The sequence below is a fragment of the Balaenoptera ricei genome, chromosome 1 (assembly GCF_028023285.1).
Source record: "Balaenoptera ricei isolate mBalRic1 chromosome 1, mBalRic1.hap2, whole genome shotgun sequence".
NCBI classification, from domain to species: Eukaryota; Metazoa; Chordata; class Mammalia; order Artiodactyla; family Balaenopteridae; genus Balaenoptera; species Balaenoptera ricei.
The window spans coordinates 113655856-113672120 of NC_082639.1; the positions used below are offsets into that span (position 1 = coordinate 113655856).

The 16265-nt window shown below is 43.6% G+C and overlaps 1 protein-coding gene across 1 annotated transcript in view; it reads right to left on the reverse strand.

Annotated features, from left to right (window-relative positions):
* ARHGEF2 (Rho/Rac guanine nucleotide exchange factor 2) overlaps positions 1-9456 on the reverse strand; it is a 43858-nt gene extending 34402 nt beyond the window's left edge. The window contains exons 1-2 of the mRNA XM_059933619.1: positions 9184-9456; positions 7646-7763 (exon numbers count right to left, since the gene is read on the reverse strand). Of these exons, the coding sequence (XP_059789602.1) occupies positions 7646-7763; positions 9184-9452 (387 nt within the window). The 5' untranslated portion in view covers positions 9453-9456. The remainder of the gene's footprint in view (positions 1-7645; positions 7764-9183) is intronic.
* Between the last annotated feature and the right edge of the window lie 6809 nt (positions 9457-16265).

A 16265-nucleotide genomic window follows, 5' to 3' on the forward strand; every position in this document is an offset into this window, starting at 1 on the left:
TAAATAAATTTAATACTTGCTACTCTAACTAGCTCCTCTGACATCTCTCTGTATTCACTATAAAAAAAAGAAAAGAAATTTTAAAACACCCTTCTAAATAAACTTACTGGTCAAAGAAGAAATCATTATGGGAATTTAAAGATATTTTATAACAACAATAATGAAAATACTACTCAACAAAACTTGTGGGAGATGGCCAAAATGTATCTCAAGGATAATTTGTCGATTTAAAATGCTTAACTGAAAAATTTTTGAACTGAAAATTAATGAGCTATGCCAACTTAAAAGGTTAGAAAAAGAACAACAAAACAAACCCAAAGTAAATAGAAGAAAGGATATGATAAAGATAAAAGCAGAAATCAATGAAGTAGTAACAAATGAAATAGGATCAATAAAGCCAAGAGTTGATTTTAGGAACAGGCAAATAAAATAGACAAACCTTTGATAAGGGTGATGCACAAATAAAAGTAGAATGAAAGAGTGGACCTAACTACAGAAACAGTAGTGACTAGAAAGATAATGCTATCTACAACTTAATGCCAGTAATTTTGAAAATGCAAACAAAATAGATAAATTCTTTAAAAAAACAAACAAAATATATATAACTTACCAAAACTGAATCTAGAAGAAATAGAAAGTCTGAATGGTCCTATTAAAGAAATGGAATCAGTAGTTAATCTTTCTATAAACAAAACAAAACACACCAGGCCAAAACAGTTTTATAGTCAAGGAACAGAGCTTTCAAGGAATAGATCATTGAAATCTTATACAAACTCTTCCAAAGAATAGAAAACAAAACCAAAAACTTTCCTACTCTTTCTATAAGGCAAGTATAACCTTGATTCTTTTTTTTTTATTTAAATTTTTATTTATTTTATTTATTTATGGCTTTGTTGGGTCTTCATTTCTGTGCGAGGGCCTTCTCTAGCTGTGGCAAGCGGGGGCCACTCTTCATCGCTGTGCGCGGGCCTCTCACCATCACGGCCTCTCTTGTTGCGGATCACAGGCTCCAGACGCGCAGGCTCAGTAATTGTGGCTCACGGGCCTAGCCGCTCCGCGGCATGTGGGATCTTCCCAGACCAGGGCTCGAACCCGTGTCCCCTGCATTGGCAGGCAGACTCTCAACCACTGCGCCACCAGGGAAGCCCCAACCTTGATTCTTAAACTACACACAGACCATATGACAAAGGAAAATTATGGCTCAATCTCTCTTATGAAAAGTACAAAAATTCCAAACAAAATATTAGCAAACTGTAATAGATTTTAAGTAGCCACAAATTATTTGCAGCTCCTACAATCAAGAAGGAGTCTATTTCTTCACTCAGTCACAGGCTGGCCTGTGACTTATTACGATGAATAGAATGTGGCAGAAGTAGCATGATGTGATTTTTTGAGCCTACACCTCAAGAAAACTTAAAGCTTCCACTCATGCCCACTTGGAATGCTATTGCCACGTGAACCAGCCCAAGCCTAAGCCTTCTGGAGAAGCCATGTGGATGAGAACCAAAGTACCACAACAAGCAACCTGCCAACCCACAGGCATGAGTACGGCTGTCCTTGACCATCAGCCCTATTCAGCCACCAGACAACTACGGCCACATAAGTGAGTCCAGGTGGAGCCAGCAGAAGAATACCCAGCTGAGTTCAGTCCAAATTAACCACCCATAGAACTGTGAGGGGGAAAAAAAGGTTGTTGTTTTAAGCCACTAAGTTTGGGGCTGATCTTTTATGTAGCAATAGATAATTGATGCCACAAATAAAATCCAGCAGTGTGTAAAAAAGATAATCAATCCATCGTGAAAAAGTCAGACTTATTCTAAAAATATAAGGGTGGTTTAAGATGAGGAAAATCTTTAAATGTAATTTACCTCAATGACATATTAAAGGAGAAAAAACATAACCAACTCAGTAAAAGCAAAAAAATCATAGGATAAAATCCAACACTCACTCATGGTAAAACCAAAGACCTGGCAGTTACAAATGGAAGGAATCTTCCTTAACTGGATAGAGTATCTTTTAAAACCTTACAGCCAAAAATCGATTTCAATGGTGAAACATAAGATGTACTCCCTCTAAAATCAGAAACAAGACAATGATAGCCATTTCTGTTCAGCACTGCAATAGAGCCCTAGCCAAGCACACACAGTAGGGCAAGAAAAAGAAATGAAAGAAATAAATATTGAAAAAGAAGAAAACAAAGTTCATTTAAAGATGGTATATGGGCTTCCCTGGTGGCGCGGTGGTTAAGAATCCTCCTGCCAATGCAGGGTGACACGGGTTCAAGCCCTGGTCTGGGAAGATCCCACATGCCGCAGAGCGACTAAGCCCATGCGCCACAGCGACTAAGGCTGCGCTCTAGAGCCCGCGAGCCACAACTACTGAGCCCACATGCCACAACTACTGAAGCCCATGTGCCTAGAGCCTGTGCTTCGCAACAAGAGAAGCCACCACAATGAGAAGCCTGCACACCGCAAGGAAGAGTAGCCCCTGCTCGCCGCAACTAAAGAAAGCCTGCACGCAGCTACGAAGACCCAACACAGCCAAAAATAAAAATAAATAAATAAAATTTTTAAAAAAATAAAAAATAAATAAAATAAAAATAAAGATGACATAATTGTCTACTTAGAAAAGCCAAAAAAAAATCCACAGATAAATTGTTATAACTGAAAAAAAAGAGTTTAACAAGGTAAATAAATATAATTAATTAAATTGCATTTCTATAAACCAAAAATAAGTATAAAATGTAATTAATGTAATTTAAATATAAGAAAGCATTTATAATAGCAACAAAATATATAAGGCACATAGAAATAAATCTAATAAAGATTGACAAGACCTGTATGAAGGAAACTAATACTTTTTTTTTAGAAAGCCTAACAAAATAGAGATATTATTTTTCATTGATAAGAAGACTCAATATCAGAAAGAAGTCAATTTTTCCTAAATTAATCTTTGAATTCAGTACAACCTCAGTCAAAATTCAGCAGAATTTTTCATCTTTAGAAATTGATAAGCTGATTCTAAAATTCACATGGAAGTGCAGAGACTTCCCTGGTGGTCCAGTGGTTAAGAATCTGCCTTCCAATGCAGGGGACGTGGGTTCGATCCCTGGTTGGGGAACTAAGATCCCACATGCTGCAGGGCAACTAAGCCTGCGCATCACAACTACTGAGCCTGTGCACTCTGGAGCCCGCGCGCCACAACTAGAGAACCCTGCACGCTGCGACGAAGATCCCATGTGCTGCAACTAAGACCTGATGCGGCCAAATAAATAAATATTTTAAAAAATAAATAAAATAAAATTCACATAGAAGTGCAAAGGACCTAGAATAGCCAAGATAATCTTAAAGATAAATAATAAAGTTGGAGGACTTACACTACTACATTTTTAAGACTTACAATAAAGCCACATTAATTAAGATAATGTGATACTGGCATAAGAATAGACAAATAGATCAATGGAACAGAGAACAGTCCCCAGAAATAGACTCACACAAATATAGTCACTTGATTTTCAACAAAGTCACCACAGCAATTCAATGGGGAAAGAAAGTTTTTTAATGAAGCAACTGGATATTTACATGGGGAAAAAACCAAAACCTTGATTTCTCCCATACACAAGAACCTAGATAAATCACAGACCTAAACACAAAAGCTAAAACTATAAAGCTTCTAGAAGAAAATATCGAAGAAAAATCTTCACGTTCTTGGGGTAGGCAAGATTTCTTAAACATGACCAAAAGCACTAACCATTAAAATAATCAATAAACTGGACTTCATCTAAATTAAAAACTCATGCTTATTAAAATACACTATTAAAGTAAAAATGCAAGTCAAAGACCCAGAGAAGATACTCACAATACATATATCTGACAAAGGACTCAGATCCAGAATATATAGAGAACTCTTACAAATCAATAAGAAAAAGACAAGCTGTTTTACAAATTGAGCAAAAGACTTGAACAGACATTTCACAAAAGAAGATATTCAGATGGTCAATGAGAATATGGAAAGGTGCTCAAGAAAATTTTTCAACAGGGACATGCAAATTAAAACCAAAATGAGACAATTCTAAAACACCCACCAGAATGGCTAAAATTAAAATCTTGACAGTAATAACTTATAATAGAAAAGAATCTGAAAAAGAATACATATATATATATGTATAACTGAATCACTTTGCTGTACACCTGAAACATTGTAAATCAGCTATACTTCAATAAAAATTTTTAATTTAAAATCTTGACCAAAAAAGTATAATATACCTAAGAATACATCTAATATATATCCACAAACTCTGTATGGAAAAAAATTGATAAAACTTTATTAAAAGACATTAAATGAAGAAGTATACTATTTTCATGGATGGGTAGGAAGAAGCAATACTGTAAAGATGTCCACTTTCCCTAAATTAATCTTTAGAGTCAATGCAACTCCAACTAAAATCTCAAAAGTTTTTTTTAATACATGTTTTGTATGTATGTTATACTTCAATAAATATGTTCTTTTTAAATTAAGAAACTCTGTTTCTTTAAAGACACCATAGGAGAAGGAAAAGACAAACCACTTTTCTCAATCTTTGAGAAAAGATCATTGCAACACATGTAACAACAAAGGATTAGTATTCAGAATATGTAAAGAACACATTCAAAACAATAAAGAAAAAAACCCTCAAAGAATCCAATAGAAAAGTGGGCAAAAGACATGAAGAGGAATTTCACAGAAGAGGAAACACAAATGACCAAGACACATATAAAAATTGCTCAATTCCATTTGTAATAAGGATAATTCAAATTAAAACCACAATGAGATTTATAACCACTAGATTGGCAAAATTAAGAAATCTGATGACTCCAAGTGTTGGAAAGCATGTGGATCAATGGGAACTCTTATATACTACTGATGTGGGTGGAAACAGTTTGCCATTATCTTATAAAAATGAACATCGGTGTACTCTATGACCCAACAGTTCTACTCCAAGGTATATACCCCGGAGAAATTCTTGCAAATGAACACCAGAAGATGAATAAAAGGATGTTCATAATGACACTTCATAATAGTAAAGAATGGAAATTATCCAAATGTCCATCAACAGAAGATTGGAATGAAAATAATTACCTATAACTATTTGCAACACATGGATAAAAATTAGAAACAGAATGCTGAGTGAAAATGAAAGTTATAGAAAATATTGTACAATATAACATCGTTTTTAAAGTCAGAAACAAACAAAAAAGAAATAATATATCATTAGGTAATGCTTTGTGTTAAAACTATTTAAAAAAAAAAGTAAATGAGTGATTAAGAAAATTCAAGATAGTGATTACCTCTGGTGGGAAGGCAAGGGAATAAGAGAAGAGAGGAAGACATAAGTAAAGATAAATGTACTGGTGATATTCTAGTTCCGGAGATGGATGGGTGATTGATTAGTCATTCATTTTTACATATTATATTTATGACAAATGGAAAAATACAATAGAGAGTACTAGCAACTCTGGCAAACTGGAGGGTACAGCTCCCATCTAAGGACATTTGAATTTTGGAAAGTGTAAACACCATGCTGGCCAAACAAAATAAATTTTGAGCTAGACTTGGCTTGGCTTTCAAACTAGTCTGAAAGCCCCAGTCTAGTTTAATGAATCTCAGACTTTTAGTCTGTGGACTTTGCTGAAGACTTATACCTATTTGCTGCTGCAGGAAGATACAAAAAACCCCAAACATACAGACAAGGAGAAATTTAAGGGAAGTGCTTAAAGATTAGGTGAAGAGAGAAGAGGAATCAGAACAGGAAGGCATAAAAAGAGAAGAAAAAAAAAAAACCACTAGAGAAGGAGGGAAAGGAGAAGACATATAATACCAAGAAGGGGGAAGCAGGGAGAAGAGAGAGGTGGAAGAGAGAGAAAGAAGTACAAAGGAACGGAGGGGAGAAGAGAAAAAATAAATCGTTATCTCCTGTGTGCTAGCCTCTGTACTGGGCACTTTAACACTTTTTTTTTTCATTGAATAATCACAACTGTAAAAGACAGTTTTTAGTATCCTGATTTTCAGAAAGCTGAAATAAATTGTTCAACTAGGAGCACTGTGACTCCCAAATCCTGTTCTTTCTACCATACCACATTGAATCAGATGTGAGGGAAGACCTACAGAGATGCTGATGGAGAAAAGTGGGAGCTGGGAGAAGATGGGTTTTTCTGCTTCCCTGACAGGCTGTAACAGCCCCCTCTTCTCAGCCTCTCTCCCAAACCACAGGCACTTGAACAATGAGGCCGGGTGGGTACCCCTGGCCAGTTAAAGGATGTGCTGGAGGGGGGTAACCTTAAGTCACTGGGCTTGAGACAGTTTCATGTACAGCTGTCCCTCATTATCCATGAGGGATTGATTCCAGGATCCTGTGGATACCAAAAGCTGAGGATGCTCAAGTCCCTTACATAAAATGGCATAATACTGAAATTTGCATATAACCTGTGTGCATCCTCCCATATACTTTATTTTATTTTATTTTATTTTATTTTTTTTAATTTATTTATTTATTTATTTTTGGCTGTGCTGGGTCTTTGTTTCTGTGCGAGGGCTTTCTCTAGTTGCGGCAAGCGGGGGCCGCTCTTCATCGCGGTGCGCGGGCCTCTCACTATTTTGGCCTCTCTTGTTGCGGAGCACAGGCTCCAGATGCGCAGGCTCAGTAGTTGTGGCTCACGGGCCCAGCCGCTCTGTGGCATGTGGGATCCTCCCAGACCAGGGCTCGAACCTGCGTCCTCTGCATTAGCAGGCAGACTCTCAACCACTGTGCCACCAGGGAAGCCCATCTCCCATATACTTTAAATCATCTCTAGATTAATTGTAATACCTAATGTAATATAAATGCCATGTAAATAGTTGTAAACACAGTGTAAATGCTATATAAATAGTTGCCAGCATGAGGCAAATTCAAGTTTTGCTTTTTGAAAATTTCTGGAATTTTTTTTCAAATGTTTTTGATCCATGGTTGGTTGAATCCATGGACGCAGAACCTATGCATACAGAGGGCTGACTGTACTCAGGGCCTCTTAGCTAGCAAACCCAGTGATGTCTCTAAAAGCTTCGCGTATCCTCAGTGGTCTCTGGGTCCTGGTTTGAGATCTTCCTTGTGATGTTCCCTTAAGCCAGAAGGCTGAGCAATCTCTATATCCTTTCTCACTTGATAGTCCTATGATTATCTTGTTAGAGAACTATTGTGTTTCAGGGTACCAGATGCCTAGTTTCATCCTACAAATAATAAGTTCATCTCCAAATCTGAGAAATGTGGGGTCCACAGAAAGAAGTAGTTATAACACCAAGGGGAGCAGGGACCTTTTAATGAGAGAGGAACAGAGATACCCACATCAACACAGAGACACAGACACAGAAAGGAAGGCACAGAGAGTCTCAGAGAAAGAGACAGAGGCAGGACACCAAGAGTGGGGGACAGAGCATACAGCCCCAGGGAAGCAGACAGAGGGGTAGAGACACCAGATTCAGATTCCATCAGATGGAGTCAAAGTGATGCCTGGGCACAGAGAGACCCAGCAGCTTGCAGAACAGAAGAGGCACAGAGTGGTGGTTGGACAGGCAAAGGGGCAGGAGAGGGGGAGGAAGGTGGTAGCTTCCATGGGGATTTGTCTATCCATACCACGCAGGAGGGTTGGCCACCTTGGTGCTGCAGTTCCAGAAAGGGGTCCAGTTCCTCTTGGCTCTGCAGTAAGGGGGGCTCCTGGGAGCCCACACATCCCGATGCCTGCAGTTTGTTCCTGAAACACACATTGCCACCACTGCCCTCCGGTCCCAGTGGCCTGTGACAGGCACCAGGGAGGAACACCGCCTCAGCCCAGTCCTGTTGCTTGCCCCCAGCCCAGCCCTTCCTGTTTTAGCCTAGGCGCAGGCCAGACCCAAACTGGCTTCCCTTTGGGGCTGTGCTTTGGCAAAACTGTGGAGCTGGCTTCAGGCAAGGGTGACCCCTGCTGGTCAAAGGACAGTACTGCCCTCCAGAAAACAGCCAGCGTTCAGCAGGGAGGGAAAGGAAGGGTAAGCTGCATTCTCGCTCTTTGCCTGGTTTCTGATGCCAACCTTAGCTCCTACTAAGATAAATGGTGTGCCCAGGGCTCCCTTTCTTCTCTACCCAAGGGTCAAAATTAGTGCCTGATAGTGAAAGGTGACATCTGGAAGACCCTGAGATAGAGTCGGCACCACATAAAGCGTACTCAGGGCATCTCTGCCTTAGATTAGCTGCTCTTAGGAAGGTACCATGAGTCCTGCGGACAAGGCTTCTCGCCCAAGTTCCCTCCCAAGCCAGTTAAGGGACAAGGTCCTCTCCCCTCACACAGCCCAGCCAGCCCTGCCTAGGAGCTAGAGAAGCTTGGTCTACTCACCAGAGCTAAGAGAACTTGTCCAAGGGGACCATTGTCAAAGCAGAGAGACAGGGCCCTTCCACGGCTAGCAGGCCCTCACAATGACCACTCACACTGAACTCTTCATGCTGACTCCCGGACCTTCTCTTTCTGGTTTCCTCTGTCTTTGGGGATATGGTCAGTGATTTTCCAGGAGAGGGGAAGAGCTGGGTCCCTCTCTTCTGGTCTGCCAAGCATATGCGGACCCCTGAGCAAGAGCAGTTCTTCCCCCATTGTAGGGCTGGACTATGATGTCTAAATATCTTGGGCCTGCCTCAGCCTGGATCCAGCAGGCAGGGAGCAATTTGGGAAAGGGGGCCAGGTTCCCTGCCCCAACCCTGGGAGCACTTCTCTCAAGAAACCTCCCAAAGTTCTCCGGGCCTCAGTTTCCTCATCTGTAAAACGAGGTGATTGGGCCATATGATCCCTGAGTCCCTTCCAGCTCTGACACTGTTGTATGGTCCTAAGAAACCCAAGTGGGAGGTGGAGGCAATAAGATCTGAGTGCCCCGCTACTCACCTCACCTCCATACCGCTCCCTCTCCATTCTCACCCACCTGCCCTTGAGACCAGGTAGAAAGAAGGAGCTAGGACTACTAGGGAGAGCCACATTTTGAAAGGCAGGGTCCACCCTCCCCAAAGGCCCACAACAGGCCTGGGTTCGGATTCTCCAGGGAAGAGACTAGGGGCCCAGGTCTCTTCAACTCCTGTCATTCCTTTCCAACCACTTCTCCTAGGTCTAGGACTTGACAGAAGGAGAGACAGGAGGTCCCCTGGTGTTTTACCTGCTCAGTGGATCCTGGAGCTCCTTGCCCGGCCCCCAACTATGTCTTTTGAAGGGGTCGTAGTTGTGACTGTGGGCACGGAAAGCCCTTGACCTTCGGAGGGGTACAGCGTGGAAGCCATCTCCCTCTTTCTTTTCCCCCTCCTCCTCCTCTTCTTCATTCTCCTCCAGCTGCTCTCTGGACTCGACCACAGACAGGCAGCGGCGAGTGTGGCCTTGGGGCACCAGGTCTCCACCTGTGAGGAACACCTCTGGGACGTCTTTGTTCATGGGAGGCACACACAGGCCAGTCTGAATCAAGAAGACAGAGAATGGTGAGCTCTAGAATTCTGGAATTTGGAACTAGAAAGGTGTCACAGTCAGCCAGGCCTAGAGCATCCCTTTACCAAGGCACAGAATTGGAGGATGACTGGCTCAAGATCACACGAGGAATTAGCTGCAGAGTCAAGCAGAGAACTTGGGTTTTCTGACTCCCAGTCTAGTGTTCTTTCCAGTACATAATGACATCCTCATTCACTCATTATTATCCATTTAATGAGCACCTATATGGCAGAGGACCAAGCCAAGCAAAGAGAAATAGATATTGTTCTTACCCTCAAGGAATTCGTTCTAGTGAGTGTGTGTGTGCATGTGTGCATGTGTGTACGTAGACAAAAGCACAAATCACAAACAATTGGCCAGAGTTTGCCAAATGCCTCAAGAGAAGTTTCAAAAAAAGTCTTTGTGCTGTCAAAGGAATGAGTGCATATAGCCAGTTGGAGGACTCAAAAAAGGGAAACAGGAGGAAGTAAACAGCCTTTGAGATGGGCCTGGAAGGGTGGAGTGGTTAGGATTTGTCCACGTTGGAAAGGGAGGAGTCTAGGCAAATAAAACAGCAGGGAGAAAAGGTGCATGAGTGAGAAAGTATTATGATTTCTTCTAAGACTCTGGTCATTTGGGGGGTAAGAGAGCCATTCTGACCTTTTCCCAAGAAGCAAAGAGAAGGGCTCCAAAACCAGCCACATTGAAATTCCTTCTCTCTCTCCCAAGTGGGCATTGTTCTCACTGCCCAATACTCTTGGCTGCCATCAGGGCTTGCCTCAGTGTGTCTCAGATTTAAGAACCCTCAGGAGCTCTTAAAGTTGAAAATGATAAGCTCCACTCCAGAAACAAGTACCAAATACCCGAGAACTAAGGTGATAGAGGGGCGGGAAGGCAACTCACATCTACTGCATCTACCTCTGTACGCCCTCTCTGGGCCCTATCTCTGTAGAATTTCTGCTAGAATGAGTTTCCCAGGCTCCTCTTCTCCCAGGGGTGAAGCAACTGAGATGTTCGGAGGACCCTGGAGGACCCTGGAAGACCAGGAAGCAGTGAGCCAGAACTCCCCCTCCTCCCAGGCTTCCTGTGAGGGTGTCAAGCCTTCCGCAAGTTATTTTACTCCCCGCCCCCGACACACACACACCCCACAAAGTCCAGGTTGTTGGACAGTCGTTCCTCCCAGCTACTTCTCCCTCTTTCACTGCAACCTGCTCCCACTCCACCCAGGACCACTGAGATGGCACCTGTGCCTGTGTCAGCTGCACACCTGCCTACCACGGGGAAGGGGGAGACAAGTACTCAGGCCTCTGCAGATGGCATTCTGCTGCCCTGCCGGGTGGGTCTAAAGATAGAAAAGGAGAGGCCTAGGAAACCAGCGCAGGCCCCACCTGGACAGGCACATAGAGGGGACCTCTCAGCCTGCCGCTGGGAGACATCCTCTCTCTGTGTCCACAAACTTGGGCCTCGTGCCATCTGATGTGCTATCTATAAACAGGATGGGATGGGACTTCCCTGGTGGTCCAGTGGTAAAGAATCCGCCTTCCAATGCAGGGGACGCGGGTTCGATCCCTGGTCAGGGAACTAAGATCCCACACGTCGCAGGGCAACTAAGCCCACACACCACAACTACTGAGCTCACGTGCCTCAACGAGAGAGCCTGCATGCTGCAAACTACAGAGACCACGCACACTGGAGCCTGCACGCCACAACTAGGGAAGAGAAAACCCGCATGCCACAACTAGAGAGAAGCCCGCGCACCGCAAGGAAGAGCCTGCGCACCACAACGAAAGATCCCGCATGCCTCAACGAAGATCCTGTGTGCTGCAACTAAGACCCGACACAGCCAAAAATAAATTCAGTAAATAAATAAATAATAAATCTTAAAAAAAAAAAAAAAGACTCCACACTCCCAATGCAGGGGGCCCCGGGTTCTATCCCTGGTCAGGAAACTAGATCCCACGTGCCACAACTAAGAGTTCACACGCCGCAACGAAGATCCCGTGTGCTGCAACTAAGACCCGGTGCAGCCAAATAAATAAATATTTTCTTAAAAAAAATTTTTTTAAAATAAATAAACAGGATGGGCAGATCTGCAGGGAGCAGGACAGAGCCTGAGGGCCACAGCATGGTCCCTGCAAACCAGTGGTCTCCAAAGCTGAGATTTGGGGGCAGGGGGAGAGGGGTACTGACAAAATGTATCGTGAGAAGCTGGGATGGAGGAAAGAGTAGGAACTAGGTATGTTCACTAGAAGAAGAGGAGCAGGGGCTGGGAACAGGACAGAAATGGAGGGGCACTGAGGGGGCACTACAAGGAACTTGGATCTGGCATTCAGTGACCTCACAAAAGAGAAAGAACTGTTTGACCTACACGCCCTGTACCCAGCTTCTATCTACTCTTCCTGCCCTGATTCTGCCCGCAGGGCTGGATTTGACAAGATGAATGAAAAGCAGTGAATGGAAGCCCTTTCCTTTCCCTCCATCCCTGGAGATGCCGCCTGTTGGAGGTGATACCCTGCTGCCTTGGCCTGGTGGACAGACATTTCGAATCCTGAGATCTTTATGTCTTGAAATTTCACCCTTCTTCCTCCAGCTGAGACCACCTGAAATCTGACCTCTTCTCAAAGAACTACCCTCTTTCTAGCCTCTTTGTCATGTCATTCATGGTCTCTGCCCTCTGTGAAAATGGAATCCACTAGGCTCCTTCTCCCTTAAATCTTCATTCCATTCCTCAGAAAGTTTTTTGTTTTCTAAATTCCACCCCTTCATGCTATCATGTCAATAATTTTCATTCTATCCTTCAAAGAGATGAGGTTTAGCAAGGTTTCCTCAACCCCCTCCCAGAGATAGTCCCTCCCCCGCTTTCTGAAATTCAAGCTGGAGTCCCTCTGGTTGTGTTCCTTTCCTTGCCCCTCCTCCCATCAGTTCTCTCCCAGCCCCCTCCCATCTTTCACTAGGCTCCTGAGCTCAGGAAATGGTGCAAGGGAGCAACCAGGGCTGGGTCTCACACAATGGCTTTATTTAGCTCCAGAATGAGATCACATCATGTCACATCACTGCTTCCGCTGAGCAGAGATAGGAGATTCTGAAATAGGTCTGAGATCAGATGCTTGAGATGGGGGCAGGGGAGGAAAGCAAGAAGGGGCTCTAAGTCACTTTACCTTTCTTCCTACCTCTGGATCAGATGGTTTTCCCATCGACACAGACCATCAGCGTCTCATGATTCCTCCTCTGAGTGTGTGACCTCCAATTGCCCTAGTCATCGGTGATTCGTTAGACACTCTACCGTGTGCTGAGATGGGAGCATATAATATTTTAATAGAGAGATCTCTCTCTCTCTCTCTCTCTTTTTTGGGTTGCACCGCATGGCATGCGGGATCTTAGTTCCCCAACCAGGGATTGAACCCGTGCCCCCTGCAGTGGAAGCTCGGAGTCTTAACTGCTGGACCGCCAGGGAAGTACTGAGAGAAATCTCTCTTATTCAAAACTCTGAGACCATAATTTCTTCAGGGTGCTTTGAAGTTCATCAGATTTGCTAGCTCTGCCACCTTCGTAAGCCACATGACCTTGGGAACTTGCTTATTTAATGTTTTTGAGCTTCAGGATCATCTGTAAAATGGGAATGGTAATACTACCTTGTAAGGATATTGAAAGACTTGATAATGTATGTAATACAACTAACATTGTGTTTGGCACATATTGGGTACTTAGCAAATGCTACTATTATTTTTGTTGTTACTATTATTATTTAGAAGCAGAGAGAAGGCAGAGCATAGAGAAATGGAGAGCTGGAGAGAGGAAGGCCCAAGACAGAAGCAGAAATAGGCATTATATGATGGTTAAAAAAGAGAGACAGAGAATAAATAACCCACAGGCTGACACTAAAACAACTGTGATGGGGACTCATTAACATAAACAACTTCTGATAGAAAAGAGCACATACAACCAGAGCAAGAAGGAGCCTGATGAACCCTGATGAACCTGCACTCTTCAAAGAGAAGGGATAGACAATGGCCTCTGGTAATTTAGAGCAGAGGTTGGCAAACTATAGCCTGTGGGCCAAATCTGTCCTATTTTCTTTTTTAAATGGTTGGAAAAAAATCAAAAGAATACTACTTTGTGACACATAAAAATTATATGAAATTCAATTTTCAGTGCTCATAAATAAAGGGTTTTTTTCTGGGGAATACAGCCATGCTCATTCATTTACATATGGTCTATGGCTGTTTTTGCATTATGACAGCAAAGTTGTTAGTTGCGACAGAGACCATATGGCCCATAAAGCCTAAAATATTTATTATCTGGGTCTCTACAGAAAAAGTTTGCAGACTCTTGATTTAGAGAAGCTGGGTCTCAAAATCTCAGGAAGGAGGAAAAAGAGATCAAAGAGAGACATTAAGGCTCACTGCCCACCAACCAGGTGTCTGCAACCAGCTTGGGGGAGGAGGGACATTGAAGACCCCAGCACACCCATTTCCTAAATAGCACCTGAGCCTACAGGGGGAAGAGGCTTAACCTATGAGTGCCTACAGCATCTTGTGGGATCCTCACAACCATTTCTTGAAATAGATACTATCCCTATTTTACATAGGAAGAAACAGGCAGCACAGAGAGGGAAAGTAACTTGCTCAAGGTCACAGGGCTGTAGGAGGTGGAGCTGAGTTTTCAAAGCAGATGCATCCCACTGTAGAGCCTGAGTTCTCTGAAACCAGAAGGCAAGCTCCCAACGAGAGCAAGTGGCTAGCTTTGAAAGAAATCTGGCAATATTATTATTCACTTCCTCATTCCTGCCCCCTTCACCCCAGCCAAAGAAAGGAAGCAGTTTCCAGAAAAAATTAGATGGGGGTTCCAAAAAATTAAATTTGTCCTTTCTACTCCCTCTGCATCTTAGAAATCTGAATGAGGTGATGGGGGGCAGGCAGGGCCCTGCTTCTGTTCGCTGCCAGCAAACACTGGGGGTAGGAACTGCTGATAGCAACCACACTGCTAGGCACGGGGGACGGTGGGCAAGGCTAGTGGGCACCTTCGCAGCCTGGGGGGGCTCCCTGGGTCTGGCTCTGGGGTCCTAAATTTCCCAAAGGGGGCAATAACGGGGAAGACCCGAAAGAACCAGATAATAAAGAATGGGGAGGAAGGGAGAGGCCAGATGGCATGGTCTCCTGGCTTCTCTCCAGGTCTCCTAGCCCTGGGGGAACAGGGTCAGAAAACCCTTTGATGGTTCAAAATTTAACCTACCTGCTTCCTCTCCCATAGAAAGTAAACCATTAATCCAACAGTGTCCTGCAAAGAAGACTAAAGCAGGGCTTCAGATGAAGAAGGTCCTGGTAACCACAGTTCCTTCCCACCCCTCCCTGCTCCCGAACACACCATTCTACAGCAAGTCATACGGCACCCAAGTTTCTAATTCCTCCTCACCTCACCCTGACCTGGCTACATCATCGCTCTATTTCTCAGTGTGAGACATATGAGATTTTGCTGTGCGTTCAACACTGTGTCCTGGAACTCACCCTCCTTCCCTGGCTTTCCTGTCAACTGCCAGAGAGTGGTATCACAATTCCAAAAATCAAAGAAAAGGCAAAGGATATATAGAGAGGATTCCTTCATTCAGCAAATATTTCTTTAGCACCTACCAGGTGTCAGGCACCAAGACGAGGACCCAGAAGGGTCTATGCACAAACACAGTAGTGAGGCAAGTGTACCACCCCTCTGTGGGACAGGGGCTAGTTCAGGCAAAAGCCATCTGCCCACATCAGCTTTTGGGTTGACTCCTGCTTCCAGCTGCTTCCAGGACCCACAGGGCAGAGTTGTCGATTTTATTGTTAGTACTTAATTCTGGAAGTTCAAAGCGAGAGAGCCAGACAGTCTCAGTCCCCTAATCTAACCACATCTCCTTATTTTTATTTTTAAAATTTTTACTTATTTATTTTTCTGGCCACACCACACAGCATGTGGGATCTTAGTTCCCCGACCAGGGATCGAACCCATGCCCCCTGCAGTGAAAGTACAGACTCTTAATCACTGGACCACCAGGGAAGTCCCATCATTATCTCCTAAAAGTCAGCCATCAAGCATCTCAAAAACCCACCCTAAATCACCCCCACCTCTTTGATATATTAGGCTCACAAATCAGTCAGGATTTTTGCTGCTTTGGGCTTCCAAGTGTGATCATCTTTTCTCTTTTTTTTTTTAAATTGGTTTGCAAACTGAACCTAGGGATCCTATCCTCTTTGTTTCTGCTGGGCCTGTGTGCTTATTCTACCAGTGGCTTGTTGGGACCCAGACTAGCCCACGATGTGTCGGGGTTAGAGAATAAAAGGGGGGAGACGAATCAGTCCACTTCTACCTCCTGTCAGTTTCTTGGCATGCATCCTGGGTGCCATGCCAGCAGGGTGGGGCAAGAGAGGGGCTGAGGTTCAGAGGGACACACCTGAGAAGACTTTGGCCACTGAGGCCCAAGGAGTTAACCCATCAGATCCCAGGGAAGAGCTAAAGGTAGTGGGTGAACTAAGGAGCCCCTAATCTGAATGGATGGGGTAATCTGGAATCTGGAAGCCCCTGGCTCTCAGGTATGAGTTTGTGGCCCTTTAAATCTCACAATTAACCACCAGGGATAAAGGGAATAATGTCACAGCCTAGAGGAAGGGGACCCAGGGTGAATTAGGATTTAAAGTTTTAAAATTCTAGCCATCCTGTTTGTCTATACCTCCTGTCTTAATGGTGCCAGATAAACTTGAGTCTGAATCCCAGTCCTATAAGTTACCTCTTAATTGATGAGCGTTAGTTATT